Source organism: Sitophilus oryzae, unplaced genomic scaffold (genome assembly GCF_002938485.1).
Source record: "Sitophilus oryzae breed Bouriz unplaced genomic scaffold, Soryzae_2.0 scaffold_494_pilon_pilon, whole genome shotgun sequence".
NCBI lineage: Eukaryota > Metazoa > Arthropoda > Insecta > Coleoptera > Curculionidae > Sitophilus > Sitophilus oryzae.
Genome location: NW_022147078.1, coordinates 1,691,592 through 1,709,386, shown reverse-complemented (window position 1 = coordinate 1,709,386; position 17,795 = coordinate 1,691,592). Strand labels below are relative to the sequence as shown.

At 32.5% G+C, this 17,795-nt stretch overlaps 1 protein-coding gene across 2 annotated transcripts in view; it reads left to right on the top strand.

The window, feature by feature from the left end:
* The window catches only part of LOC115886533 (trafficking kinesin-binding protein milt), an 83,938-nt gene that overhangs the window by 14,987 nt on the left and 51,156 nt on the right, over positions 1–17,795 (top strand). The window contains exon 2 of one of the 2 annotated variants that reach the window (XM_030905734.1): positions 6,499–6,801. The exons of the other annotated variant lie outside the window; for it this stretch is intronic. Coding sequence (XP_030761594.1) covers positions 6,699–6,801 — 103 coding nt within the window. The 5' untranslated portion in view covers positions 6,499–6,698. The remainder of the gene's footprint in view (positions 1–6,498; positions 6,802–17,795) is intronic. 2 annotated transcript variants of the gene reach the window in all.

The window sequence follows — 17,795 nt, the reverse complement described above, 5'->3', positions numbered from 1 at the left end:
CCAAAAAATTAACGTTAACTATAGAAAGATTAAAATAGGATAGAGAGCGTTTCGATTAGTAGGGCCAAGTAAATTACGTCTAGGGCATGACCTCACCAAAGTTATCATCGAATGTTACTCCCCAGCCGTTTTTTTTTCCAATCCAATGGTAAAAATGCACACTACAGGAATCTCTTAAACCAGGAAAAAAAACTTACAATTTTTTTTATAAAATTGGCGAATGCGCTAGGCTAAATGTTTTGAAATTAGAATAATTACTATTATATTTTTTTAAATAAATTATTGGTTTAAAAGACTACAATTTTAATCATGTGTTGATTTAATCATAAGAAAATATATATTCTAATTTTTAATTTTTCTTTCTATACCCGATACCGGGTGTTTCTCTCAAAATTGGCTTACCCCTATAACTTTTTTTCTAATTTTCAGAGAAATAAACGAGATTTGGTACTTTAGTATATGACATAATTTAGGACTGATTGACGTATTCAATAATTGTTTTCGGTCACTTCCTGTTTCACCGGAAATGACACCCTCGGTATTTTTTTGCTTTATTCGATAGAAAATGACATATTAGTATTTTAATAAAGCACGCTTTTAGATGTTTCAAAAAACTTTTAATAAGAGTAACTTTAACTCTACATATATGTTTCGGCTTTAAGAGTAACTTTAACTCTACATATATGTTTGGGCAAGATATGTAGATGACATTTTTTGTATTTGGTCAGGCACCGAGAGAAATTTAAACAGTTTTTTAACATTATTAAATTCAATTAACCCGAGAATACAATTTACTATTGAAAAAGGTATTAATACCATCAATTTTCTTGATGTTACAATTATAAAACAGTCTAATAGATTACAATTTGATATTTACAGAAAACCCACTACCACAACACTGTAATACATAGTCAATCACACCAATCCTGGCAAATCAAAATGTCACCCTTTCATAGTTTAATTCATAGATTAGTAATGTTTCCACTGAGCCCAGAGAATTTTAAAAAAGAGTTAAATATTATTAAACAGATCGCCATCAACAATGGATATAAGTGTTCCCTTATTGATAATATGCTAAAGAAAAAACAAAACAAAATATTAATGAAAAATTTTTAATCCGCTAATTCTAAAGACAATAACAATTATCAACCTTTAAACTACATTCCTAATTTAACTAACAAAATATCAAATAATCTCAATAAAATAGGATGTAAAACTATTAACGTAAATAAAAGAAATTTAGGTCAAATTTTATTAAATAATAAAGACAAAACTAATGTCAAAAATAAGTCGGGTGTATATAGGGTGGATTGCAATACTGTGATGCCGTGTACATAGGCCAAACAGGTAGAAATTTAGATATAAGGATTAAAGAACATGTAAAGTATATTAATAATCTCCAGCATAGTTCTGGTCTTGCAACTCATTGTATAGTAAATAATCACAAAATTAATGAAAACTCAATTAAGTTACTACACAGAGAAACAAAAGGTAGACGCTTAAATTACATTGAACAGTTAGAAATACTAAAATCTGTTAAAAACGAAAATAATGTTAACGACCAACAAGGATTTCTAAACACATTTTTTATTACTCCTATTGTAAACTCTCTGAACCCACCCCCATAGCAAATATATATATAGTTACAGTGTAGATAGACGATTAGTTCTTAAAAAACTCTTGAAAAAGGCCTAACAAGCCGAAACATATATGTAGAGTTAAAGTTACTCTTATTAAAAGTTTTTTGAAACATCTAAAAGCGTGCTTTATTAAAATACTAATATTTCAACGATGTTTCACAAGGAACCAACCACAGCTTCAGTACAATTTAAGAAAATGACACTCTAAATAGAATGACATATCATAATATGTCAACTTTTCGCATTTTTGCATTTGGCATTTGCAAGAAGCATTGGAAAAATAGATTTGATCGTATAATGTTTTTCGTGTCTTGTCCTGACTAGTGATGTTGGTAGCGAATATTTCCATTCGAATTTTGCAGGAAATTTCCGAAATATTCGGTCCCAAAATCGCGAATATTCGCAGAAATGCGAATTTTTCAAGAAATTTCTTTTCAAAATTCAAGACATTGAGCAAAAATTTAAGGAAAGTGTATCAAGTATGCCCATTCTTAAATCAGAACAAAGAGAATGCTTCTCAGCATTACGAAATAGAAAACGTATGGCCCTTAATCCAATGCATTTTGTCGGGAATCTCTTGGACCCCTCTGTTTCCTGGGAGAGCACCGTAACAATGAAGAACACATAGCCGCTATGGAATTTATCAACAATATCACCAACAAACATCCCCAGTTTGTCAATAATAAGCCATTTTTACAGATGTAACAAATTATTGCGCCAAATCGGGTTTATGGGCCCTCGACTACGTTTGGATGTCAGTTAAAAATGTAGACTGTCTAAGTTGCTGGCAAGCAATGTGTAAAAATACTCAGTTGAAATATTTAGTTGTTGCTCTTCTGTCTTTACCAACGTCATCTGCAGCCACTGAGAGAAGTTTCAGTACTTACAGTTTTATCCATACTAAAAAAGAATCGCTTAACTGCACAAAGGGCCGGCAAAGTAATGTTCGTAGCTCATAACAATAAATTATTACTACAAAAACAAAAAGTGGATATGGAGCACGATATTCAACAACCTTTCTTCAGAATCAAAACCAGATAATACATCAAATACCGTATGATCGAATAAAAACGGCGTCAGCGATGGCTATGAAATAAAGATCGCTGTCATTTTATATGTAAAATTATATGGGAAATGTCATCGATCGTCATTTCTAAGCCAACTGGACGCCTTTTTTTTTCGATCGTACGGTTTTTTACGAATAATTTGACACCACACACTTGGTATTTCGAGTCAAATTGTCGTTATCAACCGCTGTAAATGTCAAAAGTTGACATATGATATGTCATTCTATTCAGTGTCATTTTCTATGGAATAAAGTAAAAAAATTCGGAGGGTGTAATTTAAAAATCAAAAGTTGGAGTCATTTCCGGTGAAACAGGAAGTGACCGAAAACAATTGAATACGTCAATCAATCCTGATTTATATCATATTATACTAAGACACCAAATCTGATTTTTTTATCTGAAAAAATTAAGAAGTTATAGGGGTGAGCCACTTTTGAGTAATACCCGGTATAATAAAAACACTAAATCACCACAATACACCAAAACACTTTTACTTTTACACTGGACGCGCGTTTCGCTAACCATGTTAGCATCATCAGCAGATGATTATAAACTAAAGTACAATCTACAAGTTGAGCGTTTATATACTCGCTCAGTGGGCACCGAGTGGGCGTGGCAAAATCTAGCCAACCGAGTCAGAGCCAACTGAGCGTAAGAGTTAGATTTCCGCCACTAGAGTAGTAGGAAAAAGAACTTGAAGGAATTGGACCGTTGTCTCTGTTCATACTATCTTTACATTTATTAATTCTGATGCTTTCATATGCATCTAATTGCCTGTAATTTGAGACTTGTTTAATTAATTTTAAATTATTAAGATCTATACAATGTTCTTTATGAACAATATGTTCGGCAACGCAAGATTTATCCGGTTTACCATATCTTATCTGAGCTAAATGTTCTTTAAATCTAGTTAATATTGATTTTCTAGTTTGCCCAACATATTTCTGATTACAATCTTTACAAGAAATTTCATAAATACCCGACCTTTCCAGTGGAGGTGTTTTATCCTTTGGATTACCTAATAATTGTTGTAATTTATTATTAGCACTATACACAAGTTTATAATTTACATTCTTCAAAATTCCTTTTAGACCACGGGATAACTCTCTATCAAACGGCATCGAAAAATATTTAGACGTGTCTTTCTCCACTTGAAAAGTCGAATTTTCAGAAATCATTAACCTATACCTACGTTTTCTAATTAATTTATCAACTAGTGAAGGAGAATATCCATTACACTCAGCTACATTCCTAATGTAATCTCTTTCTATTTCATATCTTTCTTTGGAAAGTGGGAAACTAAGTTATCTATGAACTAGGAAATTTAAACTAGCCATTTTATGTTCAACACTATGATGTGATTCATTAGGAATATATCTGCGTGTGGTCGTATTTTTCCTATAGATATTAAATTCCAGGCAATTATTAATATTTCTAATAACTCATACATCTAGAAATGGTAATCTGTCGTTGTTCTCAATTTCATGCGTAAATTTAATGGAAGGAAAACGATTATTTAACTTAGAAATAAAATTATCTATGGTGTCTGAATGTGTGTCAAAAACAGCAAAAATATCATCCACATACCTAAACCATACTCTTGGAAAATACTCAAACTGATTCTTAGCCTCCACTTCAAACCTGCTCATGAATAAATTAGCCAAAAATGGAGACAATGGATTACCCATTGCTGTACCTTCCCGCTGTTCAGAAACGCGCGTCCGGTGTAAAAGTAAAAGTGTTTTGGTGTATTGTGGTGATTTAGTGTTTTTATTTTGCTGTGTAACACCAAAGGTTCCAACACTCAACTGTAACCCGGTATAAAAAAATGGCTGTTAAATTTATTTAATAAACAAATCTTGACAATTTGATGACCATAAACTTCTTGAAATTAATTAAACAATTTTTTAAGCAACGCCTAGAAGTGGTTAATATTATAGCGATGGGAACTATCGAATGAATTAGACTATCGAATGGTTAATGAATGAATGATTTCAACTATCGAATGGTTTTATTCGAATAAAATCATTCATTCATTTGTATACTAAAGCATATGTGACAACCTCGCCGTGCGACTAAATGATTATCGTTGAGCCACGACTATCGAATGCTTTTGATAAATGAAATTTAGTATTCGTTTGATTTTTGTATGCGCCAGTGCATTATTAGTTCTTCCAAATTTTTATAACTTCGCCGTATAAATACTGTGCTATTTTTGCATTTATTAAAATAGTTAAAATACTAAAATAGTAGTTATTTTTTAATTTTATTTATTGACGATTGTGTGCATGTGCAGGTGGTCAAAATTTTTCCGAAAATTTGTGTTGTTTTCCGTAGTCCGATCTTTCAGTTATTTAATTTTATATGGTATATGGTCTATTTTTTAATGGGAAATTTTGAGAAGTAGCAATTTTTAAGAGGGATGAGATGAACTTACAATTAATTTTAAAAATACATATTTGCATTTTAGATGTTTTAATAATATGAATTAGTTGGAACTTAATAATCATATTTAAGTAATGTGGTTAAGTAAATGGGGGGTTATCGAACTCAAACTATGGGGTGAGAAAATTAAAATGAAAGTTTTACACGTGCCAATTTAAAAAAAAAGTTAACGATGTTTGTATTTTGTTTATGCTAATTCTCTAACATGTAGTTTTTTGCGAAGAAATATTTCATTTATTTTTTAAAGTAAATGCCAGTAAAAGTAATATAATTAATTAATATAATTTTTAAATAGAGATATAAAGCACCTAATATAAATAATTTTGATTTCTAATTTTTTATTTATATTTTCGTTCCATTACACTGCATGCTTAGAAAATTAATAAATGTTTATATTTCATGATTTTAAAATTTGTTGTTAATATAACAAATTAGTTCTGTAATTATTATTATTTAACAAACCAACGTTGCCAAAAAATTTAAAGACTATATTATTTTTAAATAGGATCTAATATAAATAATTTTGACATCTAATTTGTTGTTTATATTTTGCTACTACTTAAAAAAATATTGATATTAAATCATTTTAAATTTTGTTGTTAATAGGTATAACAAATTATTACTGTTATTATTATTTATTAAACCAGTCTTTGCTTAAAAACATTAAAAATCACTTTCATGTTCTTACATCCAAAATAACAAGTATTATTGCAGTGTAACAACAGAATATTAATAAAAAAAAATGCAGAATATATAGACATACTATCCCTAACTAACTAAAGCCAAACAATAATATTCTTTGCTAATATCAACTAATGCCAAAATATGGCAACAGCGCCCTTCATAATGTATTTTCTGTGTAAATACTAGCACCTCAATAAAAAAAATAATGTGTCCTTATCTATATCTGACTCCGCAAAAAATCAAAGATGCCGGCTTCTTTCATAGCATTGCCACCGACTGCTGTCGGGTTTCTCGGAAAGAAACCTACGTCGCCGGGCGACAACTAAAATTCAGTTAATATTTTATTATAATCGATCCTGACGAATAAATGAATTTCATAAATGAATGAATTGTATAAATGAATGGTTTTTACTGCCGAATTACTAGAATACAATATTTCAAGGCAGATGACGGATCTATTCGATAATTTTTATTCGAATAGTTTTCAACGAATGTTTTCTTACTAACTATCGAATTATTCGAATGAATTGCAACTATCGAATGTTTCGATAGTATTCATTCGATAGTTCCCACTACTAGTTAATAAGCAATAAACACAATTAAACCGTTACCAATAACAAATACCGACACAGCCATAATCTAATTTACATTTCTTATACCAGCGCCTTTCGCTTGTATTGTTTCCAACGAACCAAAATACCCTATTGGTTATAAAATAAAAACTATCGGACAAATATTGTCTTCGGAAAATCACTAAGACTGTAGTGACTCAAAGAAGTGTAGTGACAAAAACTGTTCCGATTGACGTAGTGATGTGTCAACATGTCGGTTAGAGCGCGGGTTTTGGTGCGGGCCGAACAGTATGGAGAGAACTGTGAAGGGCAGGCCTAGGGTCAGGGCCGGCCGATCTGTCAATTTGAGGGACTGGCAGAAGCAGGGGGAGGTGCTGACCAATTGGAACAATGGTAAATATCCGAAATTAAAAGATGCTTTGGTGCGGATTGATGGTTTTTATTAAGGGGCCATTTCACTGGTCCGAAAAAGTAGCAAAGTGAACGTTGCTAGGTATTTTTACACAAATGAAGGAGGAAATTAAAGATAAAGGATTATACTATATCCGTATTGTAGCACATTTTTAGACAACTTCTATATTTTTAAGATTTTGATGGTCAAACGTCAACAAAATGTTCCTTACGTTTGGACTCTTCTTTGAATAAGAAGACTAAGGAAGGAGCATATCAAAAATCTTAGGTAAGTACACCGCGATGGGCCTCAAATATGGCAGACTTAAATTCCGGTTTATCAGTGTCGTTCTAATTTTATTTAAAAAATGTAAAACTATGATGTAGGGTAGACGTGGGGTAGACTCAATAATTTGTTGTTTTATTTTACGTTGTGAATAAATGTTGGTAGTTATTAAAATTGTTATAAAAATATATAATTCTAATAAAAATAGATAAGTTATAATAAGTATTTATTAACACAAACATCCGATACGCTACTGAAGCAGGTAAGTCAAATTAACGTATCTAAATTCTTTGACATCTAATCTTTGACAAGTAATAAATAAAAGCTAAAAATGCAAGAAAAATATATAATTTAGTTAATTTAAGTGAATTTCATAAATGATCGGTTTACTACACGTATGTATATTATATAGTCACTTACTAGCGAAAAGTTGTTCCATTATTTCACTCAATTTTTTGCCGAGATCTACCGCACGCTACACAACCAACTATTTTAGAGTCTTTTCGATAAATCGCGATAGTGTCAGTGTTAATTTAAGTTCTGCCACAATTTCCATCTAGATTTACTACCTTTATACAACTGTCAGTAGTAGAATAAATAATAAATAACATAAAATAAGCTCCGTAAAGACTGACAAACCCACAAAATTTCAAATCAAATTCAGATGTGTCAAATGAATCGTCAAACAGAACTGTCAAGGATCCCCACCCTAGAGAGCTTTTATGGTTGCTTTTCCGCCCACCATGCATGAATACATGGATAGCATTATGCTCCTTCCTTAGTCTTCTTATTCAAAGTTCATGACCGGCAAGAGCTTAGCCAAGGAAAGGGAGGGGACAGGTAACACGGCAGCTGAAAGTGAGGCAAGTTGTCACCACTCAAAATTCTCCAATGGCGTAGCATCAGAAATTAGCTTGTACCTAGACGGTACAAAATATTTATTAAAACGTAAACTAATATATCGTTCATTTTTGAGTAACGCATATACAATTTTGTATTTTATAGTCTCACCTTTATAATATCAGAATATCTAAGTCGATAATGCAAAATTTATTTAACAGTCACAGTGGACTGACTATCAAGACAATTATTTATTTATTAACGTGTGTATAATGTATAATTAAATAAAAAATAATGTGATAACATATATTTTAAACGTGTATATACATATATACTGTATGATCGAAAAAAACGGCGTCTTGTTTGTTTGGAAATGACAATTTCACAAATGAATATTAAAAATTACATTATTCATTGAATATTGAATCCGTAAGCAAGTGTGAAGATAATTGGCTAGATTCATTATTATACCGTATAATCGAAAAAAAAACGACGTCCAGTTGGCTTGTAAATTACGATCGATGAAATTCCCCATATAATTCTACATATAAAATGACATAAAAACTATACAAAACGACATCGAAAAAAGACGGCGTCAGCGATGGCTATGAAATGAAGATCGCTGTCATTTTATATGTAAAATTATATGGGGAATGTCGTCGATCGTCATTTACAAGCCAACTGGACGTCGTTTTTTTTTTTCGACCATACGGTATAATAATGAATCTAGCCGTTACCCTTCACACTTGCGTACAGATTCAATGAATAATGTAATTTTTAATATTTGTTACCTTCAATCATAAGAATATCCTATTTTTAAGAATATCCGAATTAATTCACATAAAAATTAAACAATTCTGGAAGCTTTGTGTTATTTTATTTATTTTTAAATTTTTATTAATTACTCACTGAAACTATTATTATACTCTTAAATTACCAAATTTTTTGAAAGAATATTTAAAAAAATATATGTATGTAATAACAAGTAGCCCACCCCCAAAAAATCTTGGCAGGTAAATTTAAATTTTATATAACTATACATATAGATTTTTTATCACTAGAATTTTTAATTATTTTACATATTTGATAACAATACTTTACACTTTTTTTACATGTAAAATATATAAAAAAATGTTTATTGCAGAAATTGTATTTCTCTGATTATAATTCCCTACGCCACTGGTGAAATCCGGTCTGAGTAGCAATATTTATAGTTTCAAATATTAATTATAATACAGGATATTGAAAATACTACTTGGAATTATTAAAAATAGTTTGGTTTGGATGTAGTACAAGACATATTAAAAGCATTTTACATATTTTTACTGCTATAATGAAAAAAATGTACATTTTATGACCACATAACAAAAGTTGTGTATCGATTTTACCTGTGAAATGTAATTCCAGCCACTTTTTTCTCGCTTCGGCCTTTGCAGCCATACTCTGAACATCTCACCATACTAAACAACACAGTTTATAAATTTAAAACAAAACAGTTGTCACAAAAAACATAAAAATTCGCTCGGTGTCACCTCGAAATCTTGTCACCAAAGTATGGCCGCCGATCGAATTTTGGCCTCACTATCCGATCACGGGAGAATATGCGTGTTACCCGTCCCCTCTCTTTCCTTGTCTAAGTTTGGACTAAATTTTCTCGAAAATAAAGACATAATTTAAAATTCCGTTACAATACAGAAATAGATTGAAGTTTTGTGATTAAAGTGATATATAATTTATATGGTTTTGTAATAAATTGTTCGCTATTTTATGGCAAATGGTGAAGCTCTGCCAAACCAAACCTTAATAAAGCCTTAATCAAAGCACGTAATAATAATCTAATAATTTTTTTTTCAATTTATTATAATTCTCTTCCAAGTGCTCTTAGCGATTTGAACTTTGAATGAGAAGACTAAGGAAGGAGCATAATGCTATCCATGTATTCATGCATGGTGGGCGGAAAAGCCACCATAAAAGCTCTCTAGGGTGGGGATCCTTGACAGTTCTGTTTGACGATTCATTTGACACATTTGAATTTGATTTGAAATTTTGTGGATTTGTCAGTCTTTACGGAGCTTATTTTATGTTATTTATTATTTATTCTACTACTGATAGTTGTGTAAAGGTAGTAAATCTAGATGGAAATTGTGGCAGAACTTAAATTAACAGTGACACTATCGCGATTTATCGAAAAGACTCTAAAATAGTTGGTTGTGTAGCGTGCGGTAGATCTCGGCAAAAAATTGAGTGAAATAATGGAACAACTTTTTCGCTAGTAAGTGACTATATAATATACATACGTGTAGTAAACCGATCATTTATGAAATTCACTTAAATTAACTAAATTATATATTTTTCTTGCATTTTTAGCTTTTATTTATTACTTGTCAAAGATTAGATGTCAAAGAATTTAGATACTTTAATTTGACTTACCTGCTTCAGTAGCGTATCGGATGTTTGTGTTAATAAATACTTATTATAACTTATCTATTTTTATTAGAATTATATATTTTTATAACAATTTTAATAACTACCAACATTTATTCACAACGTAAAATAAAACAACAAATTATTAAGTCTACCCCACGTCTACCCTACATCATAGTTTTCAATTTTTTAAATAAAATTAGAACGACACTGATAAACCGGAATTTAAGTCGGCCATATTTGAGGCCCATCGCGGTGTACCTAAGATTTTTGATATGCTCCTTCCTTAGTCTTCTTATTCAAAGGATTTGAATGTAATTTGGAGGGTAAAAGTTGCTACACAGGGTTGGGTAGGTAGAAAATTTTATATTTTCTACCGTGTTTTCTACACGTAGACACTAATTTTCGACACGTAGAAAATTGGTTTTGTATATTGTAAGCATTTTTTTGAGTTTATATTTATTTGTTTTTTTTTTATATATTGGGAGGATGCGTGACAGTGACTGTCGTGTCATTATAATTCACAGGCGTATCGTATTTTCTGTCATTTTCTGGATTTGTTATACACTGTAGTCGAAGTTTACGGATATCTTAAAAGTTTTCAATAGTAAGATCAAAGTTTCCAAGTAATTCTGTGAACTTCGGTAAGACTGAAACAGAACAACAAAAAAAAATAACATCTAACATAATGAAAGTAAGAACTACAAACTACAATAATTATTATATGTGTATGTATAGTTTATGAAACCATAGGCAAATGAAAACTTTCAAAGAAAAAAAATCAGACTTTTCTGTACGGTCTTCAGATTAAACAGAAAAAAAATATTCTAATAGTCTTCAGATCGATTACTGTCTTTTATCTTCAGGGAGTTAGTACCGTCACAGACTAGAGAGATAGCTCGTGCTCACATATTCCAGTTTTAACATTTATAGGATATAAAGAAAATAGAAAGGAAGAAACCTCTAAAGTGAAAAAACGGCATTAAATATACAAAATAAATTTTGTACCTGTTCTCAGATTTTATACATTTTCTACGCACTTTTCTACATACACGTAGAAAATTAATTTTCTACTCGTTACCCAACCCTGAATTCTGTCGTTACCCAACCCTGAATTTTTTAGAATTTAGAATGAGTGGGAGGGGGGTTAATCACTTCGACCTTACAGATCCATTGTGTCCCCCTTTCTTGAATCATAACTCATCATACAGTCCCAGGGCTTTGACAAAAGCCAGTATCTGGGACGGTTTTATAGAAGGTAGTTCTCCATCTCCAATATCAGTCGTACCAAAATTCATGGCACGAATGGTTGTCATCTCGGCGCACTCAGTGATGAGGTGTACTGGTGTTTCCCCATCTTCCCCACAGAATCTGCATTCGCCGTTTCTTCTTAGTTTCAATCTACTGAGGTGTTCGTTGAGGAGACAGTGTCCTGTTAAAAACCCCGTGACAATCCGAAGATTGTTCTTACTCAGACCCAGGAAGATCTGTGATTTTTCTTCATCATAAGCCCTCAGAAACTTCTTCGAGTGTCTTAGACCATTGGAAAATTTCCATTCCAGGTTGCGGATGGAATCTTCCAAGTTCTTGAGTTCCGCCTTGAGTTGGTTACCACTTGGAAAGCAGAACGGTTCTGGTTCAGTTAGTGGAGTGTTCGCTGCTTTCCTAGCTAGATTATTTGCTTTTTCATTGCCTTCTATCCCTTGGTGAGCAGGCACCCAGTGTAGGAGGACTTTGTTTTCTTTGCCTAATTTATTCAGCTTCTCTATGCATTCTTTGACCAATTTCGAATTGATTGATACTGAGTTGATCGCCTTTAACGCTGCTTGACTATCAGACAAGATGGCTATTTCTTGTTTCCGATAGTTCCTATCTAAGATAAGTTGTACGCATCTCTCGATAGCGTAGATTTCTGCCTGTTGGATACTAGGGTAAGTGCCCATTGGTTCGGAGTAATTAGCTCTCGGCCCAAACACTCCGATCCCTGTTCCCGTATTGGTTTTGGAAGCATCAGAATACCAAGTTATGGTATGGTCTTTTAACTGCTGGGCAAGCGTTTCGCTCTTCCAATCCTTCTTATTGCTCAATACTACATTGACATGTTTGTCAAAGTTGTACGTTCTTGGCATATCGTCCACTGGGAGTTGCAGGAGTGGTATTTCCTTTTTGAGGGTGTTCCAAGCCCCTGATCTGACAATTCTCCCAGTTCTAATTCCGTTAGTGACCATTCTAATCATTGTCGCATGGGCATCTCTACCAATGACAATGTGCAGTGGTGTTAGATCTAGAATGACCTCCATTGCTGCTGTTGGACAGGTTTTCATGGCTCCTGTGATACAAACGCATGCTAGTCTCTGGACTTTGCACAAGTTTAGCCTTGCCGTCCGTTGCTCTAGTTTTGTGAACCAGGCAACTGCTCCATAAGTAATCATGGGTCTTACTATCATGGTATACATCCAGCGCAAAGTGTTAGGGGAGCAGCCCCATCTATTTCCGGCCAGTCTTCTGCATATCATGAGAGCCTTTATGGCTTTGCTGGTAGTGTTCTTAATATGCCTGTTCCACAGGAGTTTACTGTCCAGGGTTATTCCCAGATATTTAACTTCCTGTGTTGGCAGTATTACCTTTCCATCTAGTTGAATTCTTTTCAAGTTTTTCAGACTTCGCTTTCTGGTGAATGGCACTATCGCGGTTTTGTCTGAGTTGATACTCAGCACGACAGTCCTACACCATCTCTCAGTGATACGGAGTCGTCTTTGGATAATATTACACAGGGTGCCTTTTCCCCCGAGCGATGATGACTATGTCATCTGCATACCCAATGCAGTGTATTCCCGCTAGAGTTAATTCGTCTAGTAGTTCATCCACTACCAAGCTCCACAGCAAAGGGGAGGTTACTCCACCTTGTGGAGTTCCTTGCGTTGTTTTAACAGCTACAGTTTTGGTGCCCATCTGAGCCTCTGCTGTTCGTGTTGACAGCATTTCCCAAAACCAGCGAATAATAGTTCTGTTCACCCCTCTTGTTTCTAGAGATCGCCTGACCACCTTATGTGGTATATTGTCAAACGCCCCCGCAATATCCAAGAAGGCACAAATTGCTGTTTCTTTGCTATCCAGACTTGTCTGTATTATTAAATTCTAAAAATTCTAAAATTCTACCCAACCCTGGAGACGGCACATGTTTTTTAAAACACCCTGTATACTTATCTCCATCATCAAAGGTATGTTGTTATAACGCGTATGTAAATATCAAATAACAGCAGGTTCACAGTCATTCCATTGCCATTATACCATTTACCGGTGTCTTAGGAATCTAACGAATGCCTTTAGCCGGTAGCACCGTTCTTGGTACTATTTCCTCTCGATGGTACCCGGCAGCTGGTAGTACTCCAGCGTCTTCCGCGTCGATATCATTGCATTCGTTGCTCGGTCTGTCACCGGTCGGTCTCGTTCGTCTCAGTTCAGTGATCGAACCGCGGCGGTACTTCATACCCGATTAGGTTTGGTACTTGCTAGGAGGTCAAGGTGGGAACCTGATTAGTACCCTGGTGAGTTTTGATGATAATGGATGGTAATTGATGCGAATGAATGGTAATGGAAGGGTTTTTAGCGTGTTGATGGAGATATAACATTAAATTTTATATTTATGATCTAGATCTTTGTTACAAGATGGTAGATACTTTTAAATGATGATTATTCATATTCAACCATTTTCAACTATGGTGTAGCTTCCCTCACATATTTAGATTTTTTTATTTGAAAATCGACAACTATGAAACTATGAACCCTTCCTGGATACAAACGGTACATTGGCACAAATTACCTATAACAGATGCGAAAGAAAGCGACTGCATCGGAAACCGTTCGGCAAACCCGACACGCCTATTGAGTGGTGTAAATACACCAGTCGTTTAGTCCGGAAACCCATGCTGTGTCGTATTCACTTGCTGGAGTGACATAGTGCGTGGTTATATGTTTCTTTTTAAAAACGCGTGTAGGATTTTTGTTGAACTTTTGAACTGTTATTTCTAAGTTTTTTTAATTTGTATATCTTATTTAAAATGGGATACAAATGTGTTTATTTATAAGGAAAAAAAGATATTTATAGTATAAAAAATTCATTTATTTAACAAAATTTAATTAACAATGTGACAAAATAGTTTGGTTGGTTCTATCGGAATTTTTTCGACTATATAAATCTTTATTTGTAAACTTTAATACATCAAATATTTTCAATCTAATAAATCATTTAATGATGTAAATAAGAGAAAATTTCTCACATGGGTGGTCAAATTCTATAGTTTTCATTAAATCAAACAGCCTCTGAGAAATGTTTTCAACTCAAAATGCCTTTAATTATGTTTGACTACATCATTAAAAAGGGTCTTCAAATACATCAATGTGATATTTGTCTAAAATTTGCAAAAGAATCCGAATCTCTGGATCACTCGAAATTATTTACCCATTTAAAAGCCTTTGATCATGAAAGTGGAAAAATTTGTTCATTTTTTTTTGACGGGCTGGAAAAATTATTTATATTAAATTTTGATGAGTTTTGCACTGAATAAAACATTCAGAGGCTGTTTGATATAATGAAAACTATAGAATTTGACCACCCATGTGAGAAATTTCCTCTTATTTACATCATTAAATTATTTATTAGATTGAAAATATTTTATGCATTAAAGTTAGTACAAAAAATAAAGATTTATACAGTCGAAAAAAGTCCGATAGAACCAATAGAAATGTAACTATTTTGTCACGTCTTTAATTAAATTTTGTTAAATAAATTATTTTTTAAACTATAAATATCTTTTTTTTTCCTAATCTCCTACGAGCTGATATAATATGACGAGCAATCTATTAAATTACTGTGAGATTATACAGAAAAGTCCACAGACTTCGAGACATAGGAAAATCAAGTCCAGTTAGCGTGTGTCCAAATTTTGACAAGTTTTCAAAAATTACAGTTTTGTTTAGACTGACATTTAATTTCGCCTGACTTCTCGGTGAATGATTTTATGGGAGTACATACAATCTAAAATTTACGGCCATGAAGAAATTAAAAACTTGGAGCAGTTAAGACAGAAAATATTTAATGCCTTTGACACTGTCACCCCTGATATGTTATCCAATGTGTGGAGGGGATTTTATGATCATTTGGGTTATTGTTTAATGCAAGAGGGAGGCACTTTTGAACAATTTTTGTAATTTTTTAAATTTCATTATCCTGTTTTTTTACCGTTTACCCATTACCTACCTTGACGGACATGGGAAAACGGAGGTCCTTTTCAGGACCGCAAATATTCTGATTGAGAAAATTGGTAACTTTTTTTTGGATTAAAAAACAAAAGTTGTTAATATAATATCAATTTAAAAGGGTTTTAGTAGTTTTAATACACACTATGATATAAAATTTATTATTATTATAATGTACATTATTAATACTATTGTTCATTCGAAATGGCATTAAGGCCCAATTGCAACAATGATTTAAATTTTTCTTAAAGATAAGTAGAGCTTAGAATGAGCTGTATTTATATTTACTTTAATATTCACCTTAAATGAGGGAATTTGACTGATACAATTTTTGAATTTGAATTGTTTTTAATGATACTAACAATTTTAGTTCAATTTTTAATAAAATTTATTTAATATTAATAGAAATTCAAGAGATTTGAAACCTCTTTTAGCGATTTATAACATTCTCAAATGAATTACAGGTGCCCTTATTTTCTATGAAAATCACACAGCTTTTTTCATAGTCGCTGCAGTTGCTATAGATTTTTTTTTCATTCAATTAAACTGATGATACGTTTTATGTGTGTGGTGAAAGCACAGTTTTCCTTCAGTTCAAAAACTGACAGTCCCAATTCTGAAGTTCGACGTAACTGCATTGTGTTGTATAAAGTTTAGATGTTCAGTTCAGATCGTACAGTCCTAGAACTGCAGGAGAATTGTATGTGTATGGGCACCTTAGTGCTGCTTGACTCGGATAGGTTGGCGATTTCTTGTTTCCTATCTAAGTTAAAATTAATTATTAACAATTAAACACCCAATCGTGTCTCATTATTATTGAACTTCCTATAATCTCTCAAATGGCTACTTGAAATCCATTTACCATATATTAACCTTACGTCAATATTATGTAAAAGATGAACTAATAAATCTGTGAATGCCAATTTCTTTTCATTGTATTACGATTTTTTCGCAGTACTTTCTACCGGGTACTATACATATATGGCTAGAAGTCATTCTGTTTTATTACAGCCGTAAAGAAAGATTTTTTTTTAATCTGAGTTCATCGACTACCATTCTCAATGGTCGAAGCATTGAACATGTTTCTTCTACGATGAAATAACTTGTTGCATTCTAAAACCAGTCGAGTCATTGAAAATTTCTCTCGTAGATTGATTATTGAGTCATAATTATTATTCGTCATCTTTTCATAATTAGATTTTTTATAACTCTATTATAAGTATCTTCCAATTCTTCAAAGTTGTTCAGGGTGGGTCAAATTGGACTCTGTTAAAGGGAAACACCTTTTTCTATAGAAAAAAGTTGAAAAAAAGAGTTACGGGGTGTTTTTCAAAAATATGCGTTTTTAACAAATCGCTGTAACTTTTTTGCTATGGAAAATTTTGTATTTTTATGAAAATATTTTCAAAGCACCTTTTTACGTAGAAGTTAATGGTTTAAGTATATATTTTTTTAAATTAATATTTAAAGAGTTATCAACAGAAAAATTGATTTTTCATTTGGGACGTATTTAAAAGTTGGCCACTTTTAACTAGTAGGCTTTGGATCCCTTATTGATGATCTGTCCCTAATGGATCTCGAAAACATTTTTCCAGCAAGACGAGGTCCCGCCTCAAATTTTTGCAGCTAATTTCTAGGATAATTATTAAATAGCTAACCAAGATCCCAGCTGTTGGCCGTTGAGGCTCCAGGCCGCCGGATTTAGCGCCTATGGATTTTTATCGTTGCGGAAGAATAAAAGTTCTTATTTTTAAATTGTCTGTTAATCTAGACAAAAATTAGAAGTATTTAGCGGTTATGCGAGGGTATCTTTCACCCCCACTGAGTTAATGAATTCCGCGAGAAATGTTCAAAAACGGTCTCGTCTGTCCATAACAGAATTCGGTCGATATATCGACACCTGTAGCAAAATTTCATGTCTTGGTTTGCTATTGATTTTTATTGTTATTAGAGATAGTTTAAGCGTGTTGATGTTGTTAAATATAGTTAAAATGGTTATAAAATTCTGAATTTGTCATTGCAAATATTATTTTCGTTTTAATTGCTGCTCACAGACTATTTTTTTTGCATTACAGCGGTTCAAAGGCTACTTATTCAAAGTGGGCGAATTTTTAAAAACACTATTTCTCGAAGAGAAATCGAGAAAAATATCGAGTTGCTATATTTTTGGAGAGATAATTTAAAATTA